The sequence below is a fragment of the Cyanistes caeruleus genome, chromosome 4, assembly GCF_971803275.1.
Source record: "Cyanistes caeruleus chromosome 4, bCyaCae1.hap1.1, whole genome shotgun sequence".
NCBI lineage: Eukaryota > Metazoa > Chordata > Aves > Passeriformes > Paridae > Cyanistes > Cyanistes caeruleus.
In genome coordinates, this window is record NC_141704.1 from 77,083,892 (window position 1) to 77,103,799 (window position 19,908).

Consider the following 19,908-nt stretch of genomic DNA (forward strand, 5'->3'; position numbering starts at 1 on the left):
TACAGCACGGTTTCCTCGTCTGAACCCATCCATCATATGCTCCGTAGAAGACCACAGTGGTTCTTGGAGCAGCAAGTGTTGCCCAACAGCTGAAGCCTTCCTCGAGTGCACAGTGTTCAGGAGCTGCTGCTCTTACTGCACCACACAGCATCATTCTGGAAGTCTTCTGTTCACATGCCCTCCATCTTCAGTGCCCATGCACAGCACTCTAAGGAAAAACTCAAAGATCTCACTCTTACACCCACTGCAGGAACTCACACACAAGTCGGAGGACATACTGGGCTCTCTCACCTCCATTGCCTGCCTTGTTCCCAGGATGTCAGTCCTGCAGAGCAAATCCTGCAGTATTATACAAAGTTATATAGCAGTATTATACTATATTTGTGTAGCAACATCCGGCCTCCATTTACACATGCAGCCAATGCAAACTGGTGAGTAAACTCATGGAAGTATTAGATGTGATAATGGATTCTTCTTGGCTTTTGCTAACCTGACACCAAGGGTAATGCAATGCATAGAAGCAGCCATACAGTTTCAGACCTAAAGGTTAACTAAACTCAACATTCTTTTTTCTAACAGTGATAGCAGGAGAAATGCACAGGCAAAGAAAGGAAATAGGGCATGCTCAGTGCAGACTTTCTTGGAGGATATGCTGGTGCTTCTAGCAAACAGGGATGTAAAAACTTGCTGCATGGGACTTTGCAGCACCCCTTAAGCATAACCAATCTGTGCTAGAAATTATTTAACAATCAAGATGAAGATTGTCAATAACTGATAGCACAACTAGTTTCCAGAAATAAAGAAGCAGCTTAGCTACTGAGTCCTCTGAACAGAGGTGAGGATGGATCTCTTTGGTACTTTTGCAAATTGCTTTTCTTGTGTGGTTGCAGCTTCCCTGTTTAGGAGGTAGATGATGCAATGCTGAATCCTTCTGCTCAGTCACCCTCAAAGACAATGCTTCCTGATGTTCAGAGGTACTCGCTTTGCTTCAGTTTGTGCTTACTGACACTGAGCACCACTGAGAAGAGTTTGGTTTCATTTTCTTTACATTTTCTCTTCAGGTATTTATAACAATTGATAAGATAACCCTGAGACATCTCCTGGATGAACAGCCTCAGCTCACTCAGTCTTTCCTCACAGTCTTTCCTCCTGTCCCTTTACCACCTTCACACTGCTTTGTTGGACTCTCTCAAGGAGGTCCCTGTCTCTCCTGTCCTGTGAAGCCCAGAGCTGCACACAGCACTCCAGGTGTGGCCTCACAAGTGCAGAGCAGAAGAGCAAGATCACCTCCCTGACCTGCTGACAATACTTTGTCTAATGCAGCCCAGGATACCACTGGCCTTCCTTTCAGCCAGGGTACACTGCTGACATATGATCTACTAGTTCCAGCAGGGCTCAGCATTTCTGGAGGGTTCTATATCTGAGAGCTTCAAGTCCCATAAAAGTGCTGAGTAAACTCACTGTAAGGGATTACAAGATCAACTGATCCATTTTGGAGAGACATCTGAGTAATGAAATCCCCTGCATCCAAGTAACTGGGAGCAAGAGACAAGGACTGAGAGTTTAATGTACCTGCTCCTGCTTCTAGCCCTGTTTGCCAGGCTAGAAAACTTTGGGTACTTCCTCCTGGGTTTCCCTGATGACTCATGCTATTTTCATCCCAAGCACAAAACTCTGACATTATTTATCCTTTAGCAAATAGATTCAAAACAGAATCAAAATTGCTTCAAGCATGGAGTAAATTTTGCTTTGATGAAGCCTGTGTTGACTAAGCTGACCTGATCTGCTGGAAGTCTGTGTGCCCCCTTCCCCGTGGGGGTTCCTCTGCCACAGTTCAAAGGCAAAACAAGAAAATGTGCCTGGGCTGGGAAGAAACAGAAGTCACACTTCTAGAACAACACTGTTCTAGTTGCAGACTAGAACAAGCTGGAAGAACAAAGTTTGCCCTCTGAGAGAGCTCTTTGAGCCCAGTGGAGAGAGCAGAGAATTCACAATGGACTCAAGTTTGGGAAACCTCTCAGACTCTATTATGTGTGTTTGAGAACAGGTATTACCTCATGGCGGAACTAAGTGGGAAAAGGAGGACTTGTACATCACACATTCTTACATTAAGTCAGAATAACCCTGTTAGTTAATAATTTTATACCAGTTTACAATCACAGGAAGCTGTGCCTTGTGCATTACATGTTCATTCTTAGGCTTTGGTATCCTATTTGCACATAGTGGATAGATGCAACTGCATAATTCATGGTTGTATTGTTATGAACTCTTGATAGCATTGCCTCACATTATTTTTTCCTCTCTTCATTTTATCCTAAAGCACTGGCATATTGGTAAAGCCTGTACCTCTTGCTTTTTTCATAGCAACAGCAGCCACAGGAGGGAGAAGCAGAGGAGCTTGCCACTGCCATATTGACAGAAGTCAGCACTTCAGATCCCTGTTACTGTCTCAGAAAGAAAGATCCTGTCATATTCATTTTAATCTGCAGCAAGTGCCAAATTATGTCAATGTCAGTGTGAGAAGCTGTTCTGTCTCTTCCTTCCTTTCTCTGGTGGTACTGAGGCACAGACAAAAGATAAGGAAGACAAAACACCCAGCCATGGTTTGTGTTCAGCTGGTGAGTTTTTCAAATGGCTTGGCTACACAAGGATAGGCAGAAATAGGATTTTTCTTTCCACAAAGGACCAAACACTAAAAGCAGGCTAGTCTTTGCCTGACCTACAGATATCCCATGTCCTATGTTTCTTTTAACTGTCATTAAACATTTTATATGGGATGGCAAAGGAAAAAGCAGCAGATAAGAACTAGTAAAAGATATTTAATTACTGAAAGTAAGGAAGTTACTTTGAGACTTTAAATACAGTGCTTAGGATTCAGCAGAAGCTGAGCAGAAAGTTCATTAATTAAGACCCAACAAAAAAAATGGCATGCATTTCTTCCTTTTATATGTTTATGGCTAGAGGCTGTCCCATTCCCACCTAAGTGACTCCCCCGGGCACAGCCCAGAGCAGTCAAATAAGCTCCTGTGATTTTCCAACTGAAAAAATGAATCAACACAAAGATGAGTATATCAGAAGAGCTGTTTATGGAATACAGTTGAGCTGGACTTAGTTTATCTTCACTCACAAATGCTTTAGGACTGTCACATTACACTCACTGGCAAATACACACATGCATGGAAATGCGCAGCCCCATATGCATGTCACCTATGAGCTACCAAATAATAAGATGTGGTATTTAATGTCCAAAAGAATAAATCTTCTCATTTTTTCAGGCTCCCTCTTGAAATTGTTGCTGATCTATGCACTTCAGGCTCATCTAACATTGCTGGGGAACTTTTGATGACTTTTAAGTCTGAGCATTCAAGACTTCTACCCAGCCTTGGGTGTTTTCTCATTTATTTTAAGAAAATCCATCTAACATTTATTTTCAGGCAGCTACTCAAAGAGAAAAAGGGAGGCACTCCCTCAGTGTATCCAGACTGTTTTGAAGAGACATCCAAGTAAAGCTTTTGAAGAGCCACAAACATCAATATGACTTCTGTTACCCACTTGTGAGGATTTCTGACATTGCCTTTCAGTCACACTCCCCTTTTAAATCATTAATGAGCATCCTCCAGGGTGCTTCATCCTTCTAAGGTGACTGAATCTACTCCAAGAATTTTCTGCTTTTCTGAAATACACTTGAATAGACAGAGCAGACATGTCAGCTGTGCTTTCTGGATTTTTAAAAGTTTTTGCTATTTCTGGTAGCAACACCATTTTTATCACCACTACTCATCACTGTGAGCCAGAAAGCAGCAGGTCACCTCTCTATCCTGGCACTTTGCAGTTACTCTTGAGGAGGCTGAGCTTCCATCAGTCCTAGAATACAGAAGTATTCAGGAGGCCAGGAGCCTGAAGTCTGGGCCTGAGGCAGCCCTCCTGGCTTGTTGCAAAAGCTTTGCTGAAAGCAACACATTCCTACATAAGAGTTTAATTTCAGTAAAAAAGCCTTTGCCACTTCAAAATACTTGGAAAGTAACTGATTGGATATAGAGCCAATGCCCTTTCTCAGCAACCCAGTGTGCAGAGAAAGCAAAGAAATACCCACATACAAAATCTGAGTTCACAGCTAGTTCACCCCCTAAACACAGTCTGTGGATTAGGATTAGCCATCAGGAGTGGCTCTGAAGGCTGACTCTCCCTCATCCATCATCTGCCAAGGACATAGCAACTTCATACTCTGGCAGAATTCAGCAGTATTCAGAATTCTTACAACAACCATAGAGAACTCCATGCAATGGAAACCAACAGATGCCCTGACCTACCTCTTGGCAATAAGACTGCTCTAACAACATGACATGAAATGCATGACTTGCTACTGAAACAAAATTTGGTTTTTTTCCCCTCAGTGCTGGCTAGTGCTTTAATTTAACCCACATAATATCACATAGCCATCTCCAGGGGGCAAGTCTTCTCCTTGCTTCTGTTTTAAACATTATCAGCATGGCTATGTACAACCACATTCTAGAGCTTTTCAGTCAACCATTGCTCAATTCCACCTCTACGACACAAGGGCTTTAGCAGAGCTGCTTCATACTGACTAGACATATTTTCTCACATGTTCAGAGGAGAAACAATGGAAATATCCCACTGCTTGTTGCATGGTTTTGTTCTCTTCAACTAAACAAGACTTGTGAGTGGTACAGGAGGAATGAGGGATGTATTTTTTTGTTGGAGCCCAACAATCAACCTACAACAAGGGGATGAAGAGGCCTCTAGGGGACTTCTGACCACTGAGGTCAGTGATATATTATTATTTTAACATTCATAAAATCACTTTTATGGTATTTGTCTCCTTGTTTTCTTCCATTCCCTATTTGTCCATCTAGATACATCTACTCTCTCATGTATCAGGCTGTACAATCTCTAGTGCAGAGACCATGTTTTCCTTGTGTTTATACACTGCCCAGTGCATAAAGATTCTTGTCTAGCAATAGAGGACTGGAGATACCTGCTGTCCAGTCACAGAAGCAGATGACAGCTCTCAGCTTCCTCAGAAGAAATATAATTGGTTTTATGCAACAGCCACTCCAAGTACAACTGTATTTTGCAAAGTACTTTTCTGTCAGATTTCAGCCAGGCTAAATTATGGTTCTTCCTCTTGCCAAGGATACTTCCTTAGTTTTTGCTTTGCATTTGGATCAGAAAGCACTAAAGCACAAGGCTCTGCCTAATGACTTCAAACCAGAGGCCTCTGGATCCACTCTCAAAAGTAGGTTCCCTCTCTGTGTACCTGCCTAGTCCCTCCACAGCTTCCACCCTCTTACTGATGGATGGTCATTCTCAGCCAAACCATAACCATGGCCAGCCACTTTGCTTATGCCAAAGCCATAACTGGGGGCACTGGGCAGAACTGTCCACACAGCTGGCATGATCTGTCACACCACTGTAACCTTGCGCTTCAGAAGTTTTGCTGCCACTGCCATGTAGCTCACTGGTAACAGAAAAAAATTCGCAACAGATAACAGTTAAAATAAAATAATGTAATCTGAGTCCTGCTCTACTACATGATTATCTGTTTACCTTTAAATTGCTTGTAATAATTAGGTAGTGTCAAATTAATGAATTTCACAGTATGTGTCACATATCACCCTGTCACACAGTTGTTTCTTCCACAGCTGCAACAAAACTAAGGGTAAGACCGTGAAATTACTGATAGAAGGCAATTAACAGTGTCTACTCACATCGGAAAAAAAGATGTATCCAAGAGAATTATTCCATCATTCCCCTATCTTTAGTAAATTATAACAAATTAGCCTTTTTATTTTTGGAAGAAATACACCACGAAGCAGTTGCCCTTTGCAGAAGTCCCCATTCCACCAGTGTAGTGTCACCATGCTGTATGCATGGGCTGCTGATTCTGGCACTGGCAGCCACAGACCGTGAGAGGAAAAACTTGGAGATAGGGGCCTGGTGGTATGCCAGAGAAGGCAGTTCCACACCTTTCACAATTCTTTCTCTTCTCAGTGCACCTTCTGCAGAGAAGGCCGAAGCTAAGACATTTTATATAATTTGTTTTGATCACCCTGTTAGCTTAAGTGGAAACACGTCTTCCCATAATAATAAAATTCTATAGTATACAGAGAGAAACAGGCAAGCACCAAAACCACAGGAATCACTCCCATGGGAAAATAAAATTCAGTTAGGGAGGAAAAGAGTCAGAAGGCAGCATATGGGAAAGTAAAAGGTGACAACACAGGCAGCAAGATGATGGGAGAGGAAGCTGTGCTATCAGTAAGTACCAGTGTTCAAAATGCACAGAGCACTGTGCAGCCCCTTCTCTGCCACAGGAAAGAGTCAGAACAGAAGAATGAGCACACGGGCTGCCTCTCAATCTCTTGGCAGGAGGGTTCTCTACTCACCTTGTGCCTGGACAGAAAGCTTTGGGCAGTAAGAAGGTAGAGGCATGGTGGAACCTGTTCAGGGACAAGCCAAGCTACTGCACACCCTGCCCCAGTTCAGTGCTGGGAACCAATAGTGACCTGGCTCCAAAAACCATGGGAAACACCATGTTTGCAACACTAGGAAATGACCCTGTACAGCTTTTCTGTTAGAAATCCCTTTTGACATTCTTCTTGTTAACAGTGCCCAGTGAATCCCAGCAGGACAGAATGGGAGGTGCTGCAGCAACCCTGACCACAGACTTGGCTGCCCCTGCCACCTGCAGGGACACAGATTGGTCACAGAGAGAAAACCTTCTGTGCCAGGTGCTGGTAAACACCACTCAGGGTGCTGGTGGCACTTGGGACAGCTCAAAACTCTGTAGTCCATGGTAACAGTCAAAAAGTGTGTGCCACCTCCTAAGGACCCCACCTGTAGTGCCGTGGGCAACTCAAAAGCCACTATTCCCTTGTGCCTTTGTCTATCTGGGGTGATTCAGGGCAAGGAAATTATACATTATAACTGAATTAAGAATAGAAATCTGTTAAGATAAACTATGCCTAGGCCTCTGATGGAGAATTGAAGCATCGTTATTCACCCTTCCTACTCCTTTAATTCTCAAGAATGAGTGCTCATACAGACTTCTAATGAGGTTTCCTTAAAAGGTAGCTTAGTTTAACTTTCTTCTATTCCTTCTGTAGAAAACTAATGAATTACAGTCTTAAAGCACCCTGACTTAAAGGATTCTTTAAGTCTGCACTGTGGATCCTGCACAGGAACACTTCCTGCTCAGAGTTTTTCAACAGTTAAAATCTCTATGCTGTCTTTTATGCCAGATTTGGTCTACTTGCCCAAATGGGTCCACAAAAGACATCTTCTCCCTCTCTTACTCAACAAAGCTATAGGGTCTGGAATGACACACTAATTCAAGTTAAGAATGAGTTTACTGATTTTGATAAGGATTAAGGTCTTGCTTAGCAATGTACTTGTACTGGTTTTAATAGACCAGTTTCATCACTAGAGACAAACTCCAGGAGACATTTATTTTAGTTTAACCAACTCTACCTGAAGACACACCATTGGTTAAGTAACTGGTATCCCTCACAGAACTGACACTTTACCTAATCTGAGGTACTCTTAAAATGCACCATGAGTGTAACCCAAAGGGAATCTGCACAATGCAAATTGCCTTCAAAAATAACTCTATTTAATTGATATGGACAAAATTATGGTTGTGTTCCAAAAAACCATCTTTCTGCTAAAGATGAGGGACAAGATGCACATTTAAATTACTATGACATGGTATTCATGAGACAGGTTCACACATAACAAAGGAAAAGTATACTATTTTATGTTGCTTTAGTGGTTTTTCATTGTCTAAGTTTACAAAACTGGCAACACATGGTGTTATCAAATATGTTGAGAGCTAGTTTTGGAAAGTACTCAATTTGAAAAGAAAATTTCTTTTTAGGTGGCAATTTACCATTGTCCTTAGTTACAAAGAGGGTCCACATGAGTGCAGAACTATTGAGGTCCGTGGTGCAGAAGCACAGGGTATGTTTGAGCTACTCCTGAACAAGCCCCTGCCAGTCAGGAGTGGTTAGGAGTAACCACTACTGCTCCCCAATCTCTGCCCCTAGAGACACAACAACATAAAGAAACTCAAACATGACAAGTACTCCTCATCAGATGCTATGCCTTGTTAATAATTCCAGCAATACAAATTCATTCCAGGATAACAAACCTGTGTCAATTTAACTACTGCAAACTGCACTTGCTGACAGAGACAATAAATAAACTAGAAAAAGAGAGAATATTGCACAGAAACAAACATATCTACAAAATACTCTGAAGTATGAATCTTGAGGGCCAGATTCTCAGTTTTGCATGTGTGAACACAAAGCAGCAGAGGGCTCTTCCCTTTGTGTCCTGGCTGCAAGATTTCTTACCTGACTCTTTATGGAAACAACACAAACATACCACCCTTTTACCAGGAAGGAAGAAAACATCCAAATTCATGCACAACCCAGAGAAAGCATAGGCTTTTGATATGGTGATTTATATTTAAATACTATGATACATTTAGTTATTGGTTTTCTCTTTTTTTTTTTCTTCTAAACCAGGAACTCAGACAAAAGTAAAGAGACATTAAAAGCATGTGGAAACCTCACACCCACACCACTTTGCTTCAGGTCTAAGAGACTTAGTAAGAAAACCTCCCAAAAGCAACCACCACTTGTGAAAACTTGTGGCCATAAATGACTGCAACTGGCATCACAGTGTTACATCTACAGCTGCAGCTATCTGATAGCAAAAGGTATTTTGTTTTTAACCACTATGCTGTCCTTAGCTTGATGTGTGGCTGTTGAGATGGAAAAACAGCATTTCCCTTTCAGATCTTGCAATGTACTTTTCCACTCCTTTAAAATGGAAGGACCTTTGCAGAAATAAGAAAAAGGTCACACTAGGCAGCTTTATGTATTTCTTTTGTCTTCCTTAACAGAGAGAGACAATGGGAAAGGGAGTTCAAACAAGGCACAGAGAGGCAAAGAGGATACCACAGGTTTAATTTTTTTCTTTGGAGTTTTTATTTAGCGAGGCCTCATCCTCCAGCATGAGATACTGTGTTATGTTTTGTGAGGCCTCCTCCCTCAGCAGAAGAGAAGCTGTGCTCTGCTCGGTTTTTCAAACATGTCAGGTCACCCTGAGAGATTCTGTGAATTCAAATAATTCTGACGTTGACTGAAAGATGCAAATGAGCACTCCTTAATTCATCTCTTTCAGCTTCCTCAGACCTCAGGAGAAATACCTGGAGATAAAATGTTTCAGTTTCAGCAGCCAGAGTAATCTTTGACAACATACTTTGGGAAGCAAGACAGTGGTAGTTTCGCTCTTTGGTTCAGAAAGTTCTTTTCTAAACTCTGCCTCTGTTTACCCCTTTCCCTCCACAACCTTCATTTCACCTGAACTGAGCTCCTGTGCATCATTCTGTGCTGAAAAGCAGTTTTAGTTCTTTTATTTTCTTCACCCATAACTCTGCTCTTGAACTCCCTGCAACAGGAGCATCCTGGAGGCACGTCAGCTTGTGCTGCCTGTGAGCAGCCACAAAGGATTAACATTTTAGTTTGTGCTTTGTAACTGAGACAGGCTATGCTGGCAACTCAGTTTGAGTGATATAAGGCCCTTCTTCCAAGCTGTGATAAAACTACCACTGACTGATAGAAGAGGAATATTATTCCTCCCACAGTTCTCCCTTTCCTGAAAGATTTCTGGTTTGTTGTTACAGCAAGTTATAGCGCTGGTGAGAAGTAGCTCTACTGAAGAACCCAAGTCCAATAATTAACCTGAGGACTGATCTCTGCTCCTTTAAATGGAGCAGTCTTTAAAAAAATTCCCTTTCTGTCTATTTAGGAAAGTGTCTTCTTCTGACAAAGTAACAGCTTTTTCCCTGTACCATGAAAAGCTAATATATAATACCAGATGCACCCTGCACTAGTTCCCAAAGCTCTGGCACTTTAATTCAGTCTAACAGAACAGAGTGGTGCATTTCAATCTCTGACACTACAACTGCTGTCTAAAAGAACATGAGCTATTCCTTAACTACATCACACAGCTGCATGAGGCTGTGAAGGACAGAAACAGAAAATATCAGCACTAAATTCAACACTTGGTCCAGAGCCAACATCACTGGCATCATCTTCTATCCACTGGAGTCTCTCCAGAGACCAAGTTTCTTATGGAAGAGGTATTCACAGTGGACACAAATCAGGATTAGACAACATCCCCATCAAGACATCGACTCTCAGTCCAGGAAATCAAAGCCCTCAAGACCACCATGTGCTTGTTGGACAGCTGAATTGCTGTCTTCCAACTCTATTAACAAATGGAGTTCAACTAAATTGAGGAAATTCCATTATGTCACTAATGTATAAAATTTGCTTTTGTTTAACATGACTTTTGAAAGAAGTCTTTGCTCTGAATTCCAGCTACTGACTAACACTGCTAAGTATGTAAATAGCTAATTCCCAGATTTTCTTCTGACCTTTTCCCACAATTCCAATTAGATTTTAAACCACAAGAATAGCAGAGATATTGCTGAGAAAAGACTTTCACCATCCTCACCACACAACCATAAGCAAAGTATGCAGTAATAAATACCCAGGGGCAAATTCCTTCTCACTTGGTTATTGATTTCCACAAACAGCTTTGCAACAAGAATGGATTTGACCCTTTGCCCTAGACAGTCATCCACGGTGTTAACACTTTGGGTTGCTGAAAAAAGCAGACTTGCAAAGAAAAAATCAGGATGTTGCTCAGTTGTCATCTCACCACTGAATCCATTCAAAGCCAGATTACAGACCCCCGAGAGTAATCACAAAAAGCTTGCAGACCTGTTAGCAACAATGCTGCTGAAGTCTGATTTAGAATGGGCACTTTACCTCACACCTGGGAAGGGCTGAGGCCTAAGAACTTTCCTGTGAAGGTTTTTGCAATGGTACTATCTCGTGTGGAGTCTCTGGTGTCTGCTAACACAGATGGGTTCATGGTTCAATCACTGTGAATTCCTTGATGCATCATTCCACATTTAAGTCCATGCTCCAGCTCTTCCCTGAGGCTCCTCTCCTCTCTCCAGACATCAGATTCCATGAGACTCCCATACTGCTGTCATTGTGTCACAATCAGACAGCACTTTCAAGAAGTTTCTGGAAGGTGGGGGCTATGAGAAGGGAGATGAGACCAAGTAGACATTCCTATATGATAAGGATATTTTCCTCAGACAATTGTGTTAAACACACCATTAAACACTCCAGCAAATGGACACTGAGATAGCTGAGATATCACTGATTTCTGAGAGGTGAAATCCCATTTCTTGACCCAGCAGACAGCATCTTACTCTTTCCCTCCATTTTCAAAACTGGCCTAATTCAATTATTATATATATAACTGGCCTTACTAGATTATCCTGCTGTTCAAAACTATTTCATTATACAGAACTAATTCATACTGTGATGAAGAGCAAAGAAACATTTATAAAAAAATCAGAAGCCATGAAAATCTGAATTTCCTCACCCTTTAAAAATCCTCCCCTGCTTCTCTTTACCTTCTGCCTCATTCCTTTTCTCCACCTCATGCTTTTCTTTAATTAAGCAAATAAAAATATCTTAAAATTGCCTTTTGCCTGGAATTCCACATTTTGTTTCTCCTACTACTACACACACATACACTCATAAACAATCTATCACTGAAGGCAAATAGCAGTATCTGGTCCTGTTTTTGTATCACCAATTTTGATAGAATTTCATTCCAGTGACCTAACATGACCATGATTCAACCATTGTTGTATTAATTGTATATTCACTTTGATGCCTATTCCAGATGTGAATCTTCATATCCTGAACTCATGGAAATCATGTCATCACCACACACTTGTCAGCTTGCAAAACTTCATGTTGCAAGGTTCAGTTGCAAAACAAGTATGTAGTCTCACACTTGATCTTGCAGCATCTCTACAGTCCCTACTTTTAGGTATTAAGGTGTTTAGATATTAGATAGTTTAATTATTACATTTAAATTATATGTCACATTATTTATTATTACATTATTAGATATTCTATACTATATGACATTAATATAGAGCATATTACTATTATTGTACTATTGGGTAATTTAGGTATTAGGTTAATAAGATTTCTTAGACACTAAACACTAGGATATTTAGATACTTGAATATTAGGATTTAGATATTATGACTGCAGGAGCACAGAAGCTCTGGCATTCTGGGTAAGAAGTTTTCAGTGAATGAGCAAAATCAGAGATGGTTTAAGAAGACTTCAGCAATGCAGTACAGAAAGACAGGCTGAGAAAAGGAACCAATTTACCTGAAGTATTAACAGCATCTGAATAATAGATGGTGGAACTCTGGCTCTGGAACGGGATAATGCATCTTCCAATTTTATATTGAGGGTAATTATATTCCTAAAATGCAGAAGAGCTAATTGCCGAACTGAGGGCTCCTTTCCCTTGGAAACACAAAGAAAGCAAGACAGATTATGAGCAGTGTGAAAATGAGTTTCAAAATCCTCTGCTGAAATTCCTTCTTCCACTCCTGAGGGATTACAAGAATGATAAACCTATATGAAACACAAAGGAAACATAACAAAGGACAGAGAGCAGCCCCTAAGTCTGCACAGTAAATCTGATTTGGCAGTAATAAACTCCAGAGGTGGTGACTGTGTCTGCATGTGAAGAGGATGAAGGGCTGGGGTGGGATGAGAGCTGGGTGATATATGAATATTTTGTATTTTAACAGTACATCACAAATTAAATGTATCATAAGCTAAAAAAAAAAAAAAAAAAAAAAGGCAGGGCTGCAAATTGGTTGAATTTCCATTATTTTGTAAGATTTTGAGTACTCCCTGTTTACGGTCTTCAAATTTGGCAGCCTGACTCAGCCCACCTGTGGATCCTCCTCTCTATACAGTTTGAGAGACTTTACTTATGTCAGGAGCAGAGCTGAAGTTTCATCTTTCATTTTCAAAGACATCTGTTTTCAGTTCAACAATACCTTCTCACTGAGGAAAACCTCCAGCTGAAGAATGCAACTCAAGCTCTGTCTGCAGAGATTAATGGCTGTATTATTAATATATGTATTAATTATATAGAGCTGTGAAACTGTTTCTCTTTCTGGCATTAGTGGTTTTTCCTTGGGTACACATGGCTGTACACATGGAAGGTTTGGTATTCAACTGATGCTGACTTAAGTCTGGAATAAAGAAGCCTGACCCAACCCTTCTCATTCCTTTTCACTTTCAAAATTATTGAAACTGAAGTAAAGTAGGCCCAGTTGCTTCAGTTGCTAATTAATATAATTTACAAGAGCACATAATCACCAATTGGGCTTTTGGAAGAAACCTCAGAACATAAGCAACTAGATCTATTTGAATTTACATGGGACTTAGGACTCTTAAACCCTCAAAATTCCTTTGGAAATTCAAGTAATTATTTCCACCTGATAGGGGATAAGACTTGTGTTACTAAAATATTTTCAAAGGCCTCAGAAACACAACAGAGAATAGGGATGTTTGGTGCAATTTTCAAAACCAACTTAATGAGTTCTAATTTAGTCAAGTACTTAACAAAAAAAGGCTTAAGGCTTAGAGCCTACCTGTATCTCTAAGTGTCCAAATATTGGATTTAAACTCCAGAGCACTTAGAAAAATTTCCCTTTGTGTTCTAGTATGTTTTTAATAACATCTTACTTCCATTGTTTTAGAATTTCTACTTGTGACATGAGTCATTAGGTGAAGCAGCTTGTATGTTTTCTGGGCTCTTCCCTTTCAGAATAAAATTCAGTGTGAAATAGCAACTTTCCCTCTAAATTCAGACTTCATACCTGTAACTGTCTGAAGATTCAAATGGTAGTATTGTTAACATTTGGGCAACCATTTTAGGCATAAGGTCCATTTGAAAAAATGAGAGAAGGTTTCTAAAGTTTCCCCAAATATATTCAGCCACCAAGTTCCCACTGAAATCTGTAGGAATCTATAAGGAACTGCAAAGACCACTTGCACCTGTCTGGTACAGATTTCCTTGAGACTTCAGTGATAAACAATACTCTTTGGCTATCACTACATTAGAAGATCAAGTATCTATTGTGCATTTAAAATTACTGCAGTTAAAATCTGTACTCATCTAAACTGGTAAAACTTCATTGACTTTTGCTGTCCACTTACCATAGCACAGAATTCAATCTCAGACATACAATTCCTTTTCAAAATTTGAGATACTTCAAAGACAAAACTCACATTGCAGAAAAGGAAATGCATATATTTAAATCAACACAACTCCACTTATTTCACTGTGCAACACTTCAGTTTATCATTCATAACCTTTTTTGACTTTTAGTGTGATTGGCAAATGGACTAACCAGCTTCCCTGCACTCCACTTTTGTTTTGAAAGTTCCTTTTCACCTTTTCCAAACAAGCACTTCAAACCATTTGCACAAGTAACTTATTTGCATGACATGACTAAACACAATAGCTGCACTAGGAGGTTGGCCCAAGGAGAGAGAATTAAGCATTGCATCAATCTGCTGATGAACCCGTAAAGTTGCTTTTTACAGTTTTTCAAGATTCTATGATAAGAGAGTAATTTTTTCACCTGCACAGGATAGAAAATAGCCTGCAGCATGGGCAGGACATCACTGAAGAAAAAATCCCAGGTTTCAGCTAAGGTATCCAGTAGTTTCTGCCCTGCAAAAACAAAAAAAAAAAAACCTAGTGAAGAGTTTTGATTGTAATCAGCTAGCTGCAAAATGTAAAACACATAGGAAACAATGTGAATCTGCTACTATATGCGAAGATGAATCATGTAGCAGCTACTATTAGCAGTATGGAATTAATTTTCCATACTGGTATATCAGATCCTTCCACATTTGTACCTTTTCAGGTGACTCATCTAATGCTCTTAATAAACTCAGAGTCTGAAGTTACTTAGGAAAACCCTGTGAAGAAAAAAGAGTAATAGCCCAGGTTACATCTTCCTCTTGCAGTAATCCTTGCTGGACTGGACTGTGGAGGAGAGCAGGGGGAGGACACATCAGGTTAAATGTGGAAGTATTCCTGCAGAGGAATTTACCCCACTGTTCTCTCTCCTGCCTTTCAAGCTGCAAGTCAGTAGAGCAAACCACACTCTGTGGAGATGCTCTGTAAAGCATCCCCTCAAGCTGGTCCCTTGTAGCTTTTCCACTGTTCCCTTTCCCACTTACACAGAAAAACTCACTCAAGATCCATGGAAAAGTAAAATCATGTTAAGGCTCTAATTTTTACTCTAACTTTCAAGCAATGCAGTTAGAATTTGCTGTGGAGAGAGTTCCCTGTGGTTGTCACAACAAGGTCACCTCCATGTCCATTCCTTCCCCAGCAGCAGCCACCTGGAATCCTCCCCAGTGGAATCTGGAGAATCTCTGGCCAAGTTGTACAACCAAGCTGGACATTGAGTTCCTCACAGAACATTTTGCACAACACAGAGGCAAATGCAGGAGCCAAGATCCATAGAGGAAATCTGTTTCCATGGGTGGGTTCTGGCTTCAGATCCCTGTTCCCCAAAATGGCCCATGTGACCCTGGATAAGCTCTTTACCATCCCTATGCCCCCAACCCAACTGAGGCTGGGTTGCAATGCCCCTGCACTTCCACCAGCAAGTGTCATGGAGATAAAGACATCAGAGATTCTGAGATATTCAGACAAGACAATATGACTTGCCAGGAAGCAAATTCAATCAACATTACTATTGTTGTCAGAATATGATACTATTCTTAATTTTTGTATTAGAGCATTACTTTGAGTCTCAGCCAGGGAGTATTTTGCCCAGAATTACACATGTACACACGAAGCAATTATGCATGAAAGCATTGCACTCAAAGTTAGCCAAATGCCAATCTTTACTACAGGATACTTGATCCCCCTGCCTTTTTAAGCACGTGATGAATAGCAACAGCTCTGGTGAATCTGCAACTACTGAATTATTTCCAAGGTGATGACTTTAAGTGCTTTCAGATGTAGATCACCATGCTACACTGCAGCTGCTAGCTTGTGGAACACACCAAGGTCTTATTTTCAGCACCACCAAGCAGGAGCTCTCTCTGTCCTGCACGCTCACGTGCAAGACTGAAAAAGGTGTTCTCTTTTTATATTTTTAAAACCTTTTTTAAAAGTATGCTTTTCGTTAATTCTAATGAAATACAGCAGGGAACCAAGTCCAAAAATTTCTAGCAGCTGTAGCAGTTGTAATAGTAGTAATAATAAAAATAATGATAGCAGTAGTATGAATAGTAACAGTAACAGTAATAATAAACATGCTAGATTTGGCTGGGATAAGTTTAATTTTCTTCCCAGTAGCTGGTAGTGGCTGTGTTTTAGGTTGGTGCTGGAGCAGTGCTGATAACACAGGGATGTTTTAGTTATTGCTGAGCAGGGTGTGCATAGAGCCAAGGCTCTTTCTGCTCCTCTCCCACCCCACCAGTGAGGGCCTGGGAGGGGGGCAGGGGGGGCACAAGGAATTGGGAGGGGACATGGCTGGGACAGCATTTCCCAGCTGGCCACAGGGACATCCCAGACCATTTGGTGTCATGGTCAGCATACAGAGCTGGGGGGAGATGGAGGAAGGATGGATATTTGGAGTGATTGCAATTGTCCTCTCAAGTCATCATGGTGCACCATGGAGCTCAACTTTCCTGGGACGGCTGAACACCTGCCTGCCCATGAAAAGTGGGGAATGAATGCTATTTCGCTTTGCTTGTGTGCATAATTTTTGCTTTTACCTATTAACTTGTCATAATTTCAACACACCAGATTTTCACTTTTACTCTTCTAATTCTCCTTGCCATTCCATGGAGGGAAGTGAGTGAGTGGCTCCACAGGGCAGAGCTGCTGGCTGGGGCTAAATCACGAAAATAACCTTGCATTTTAACATCCAATACTAGTGTCTGAAAGGGCTTCCAAGATATAAATCTGATCATGAAGGAGAAGCCCAACCACTACACTCTGAAGACAGAGTTTTAAAGAGTTAAATGTTGTTTGAGTTAAATTTAGTTCTAGTTTCCAAAAGATGAGGTTAAAAGCCCTTATAAATCTAGTCCTTTTCAAATCTTGCTGCTAGAATAGTATGAAGTAAATTACTCTTGAGATAAACATGCCTTTACCATCACACACTTATTCCATCTTGTGAGCAGCTTGTTTTGAGATGGAATCGATCTCTGCACAGCAACTCAGAAAGGATGCAGAGTTGAATGACTTAGGTGGGAAGGCCTTTTATTGAGGGCTGTGGAAGAATTTCTATGATCTGTTGATGAGCATCTTTCCCATGAAGGAATGTGACTTACATGTGCTATTAAGGATAGATCCTTTTCTTACTGTCAGGCAAAGATCTCTGCATTTAGCATAAGCATTTGCTGGATTCCAGGAAACTGGGTTACTCTAAATGCTCATTTTTATGAAGCACAATATAGTCAGTTTTGTATGGCATAAAAATGCATTTGGTACTTTTCACGGGACTTCTAAAAGTTAATCGAAACTCATGAAAGAAATATAAGAATAAATAATTAGATATTAAGAAGAAATTCTTCCTGTTGAGGGTGGTGAGGCCCTGCCTCAGAGAAGCTGCGACTGCCCCACCCTTGGAAGTGTCCAAGGCTGGGTTGGATGGGTCTTGGAGCAACCTGGTCTAGTGAAAGGTGTGCCTGACCATGGCAGGTGGGTGGATCAGGATGATCTTTAAAGGTCCCTTCCAACCCAAACCATTCTGTGATTCTGTGATTTTCAAAACCTTCTGCAGGACAAAACCCCTCCAAAGTGTGGGGGGTTTTCTCTTATGAAAACTTCAACACCAAGTGGAGAGGGAAACACAAACCATGGGATGGGGACAACCTGGGATTTGAAGGGAGAACTGCTGCTTCTGCAGACCCAGGAAGCAAGCCCTGATCAGAATGGGAGCTCCAAGACTTCCATGCTTCCAGCTCTGTCTTGGGTGTTTTGAGAGCCATGAGGCCACTGAATACAGGATGGACTCTGGGGCAGAGCTGCATCTGCTGCCAATAAACACAAATTCCAGTCTTGGAAATTCAAGTCCACCAGCAACTCCCCAGGAAAGCTGTGTGTCAGAAACAACTCTGCCTCTAAATAAGAAGTCTGAATTACTGCTACCCTCCTGTAACTTGCCAGTTTTAGAGACATTTCTGATCACAGACTTGGAAAAAATATGACCAGCTTAATTCTCACCTTACCAGAATTTTTGACCATAATTTAAAGGGCAGCCATGAAATGATACACTAAATCAAAAAAAACAAAACAAGTTTAAAATCAACAGCTTGTTGAAATTTGGTATTTCCTAAACACAGTCCTATATTTGAAAGCCCTTTAGTCGTCTCACAGTTCAGTTTTTAATCTTAGTTTTGATCTCAAGCATCAGATACAGTATTTTTGATTTTCAAGATGGTAATACTAGGAAAAAAAAAGTATAGGACTTTGGTAGGTCTGTATCTCATTTGCTGATTTGATACTTGTAAAACAACTTCCTTTGTGATTTACAGAGCAGCTATAAAGGCCTTTCAATCCCTACAGCTCCCCTTGTGCTCTCCAAGCTGTTATTTTATATAAATGTGGAATTTGGTGTTCAGCTTAAGGACTTGCAGTGCTTTTTTCTGTGGGCTTTGAGGTTTTTAATGTCATATTGATCCTCTTTTTGCAGTGTTCAGGGCTACTGTCTTTTCATCAGAAAAGCTTGATTGTGTAACACCACCTTAATCTGATCAAATGTACTGTCAGTAATGAAAGGTCATGTACAGGATGTATAGATAGCTGAGACTAATGGAAACAGCTGTCTCCAAGCTCCTGCTTAAGCAGCATATTTAGACTAAGTGACATTATGACTACAGCTGTGGAAAAGAAAAGATACATTTCTTTAAAACTGCCTTCACCACCCAAAGATCTTTGGAATGTTTACATAGGCAATAATCCTTGAAGCTATTACAAAACCATTTCACCATCTGATGTATAGAATCACAGAATCATTTAGGTTGGAAAAAACCTCCAAGATCATCAACTCCAACCATGAACTCAGCGCTGACAAGGCCACCTCTAAGCCAGGTCCCCAAGTGCCACACCTACATCACTTTTAAATACCATCAGGGTTAGAGACTCCACCACTGCGCTGGGCAGCTTGTTCCAATGCCTGAACAACTCTTTCGGTGAAGAAATTTTTTTCTAACATGCAATCTAAACCTCCCCTGGCACGACTTGCACGCCAAATCTAGGACAACACAGCGTATTTAACAACACATCTAAACTTATGACCACTTAATAGCATAAGCTAAAATATTGGTGGCTATAAAGCAACACACCAAGTGGAGGTTTATCCTTGATGTTACTTCCAGAGATGGCACCTCCAGAAGGTGTAGACAGTTGAATGGAGCCTTGTCTTTAGAAGAGACAGTGCCTGACCTCATTTATGTCAGCATGATTCCAGAATAACTTTTAAAACAAACTACAGCATTATTTTGGACTTAGATACTTAAACTAAGTATCTAAAGGGATTTTTTTGCTTAGTTTTTTGTTTATTACATATCTTAATTTTCAGTTTTTCTGAGCAGGATATAATTGAAGGAGAAGGAAGTGTCCTTGCTGGAGGCAATCCTTCAATGACTCCCTCAATGCTGCTCTAGGCAATCACCTCTCCTTTATGAAGGTTAATGAGAGCACCAAGACAGGACCAACAACAGACTGTAGGAATGGACTGAGACCTGATAATCCATAGTCCCAGGAAGATAGTGGAAAGCATGCCAATGCCTCCAGAGCATTTGCAAAAACAGCTGTGACATACATAGCCATGCTAAAATGCAAGTTACCTTCATAAAAACGAATCTTGTCCCTTAGGATCACCATGCCTTTTGTGAGCAGCTGATTCTGTAAATAAAATATAGACTA

At 40.8% G+C, this 19,908-nt stretch overlaps 1 protein-coding gene across 16 annotated transcripts in view; it reads right to left on the minus strand.

Annotated features, from left to right (window-relative positions):
* The window catches only part of PRR5 (proline rich 5), a 135,534-nt gene that overhangs the window by 14,889 nt on the left and 100,737 nt on the right, over positions 1-19,908 (minus strand). For all 16 annotated transcript variants that reach the window (XM_086885437.1, XM_086885433.1, XM_086885430.1 and 13 more), the window contains 3 exons: positions 19,830-19,887; positions 14,588-14,679; positions 12,306-12,446 (listed from right to left, as the gene is read on the minus strand). In XM_086885437.1, the coding sequence (XP_086741563.1) occupies positions 12,306-12,446; positions 14,588-14,679; positions 19,830-19,887 (291 nt within the window). The remainder of the gene's footprint in view (positions 1-12,305; positions 12,447-14,587; positions 14,680-19,829; positions 19,888-19,908) is intronic.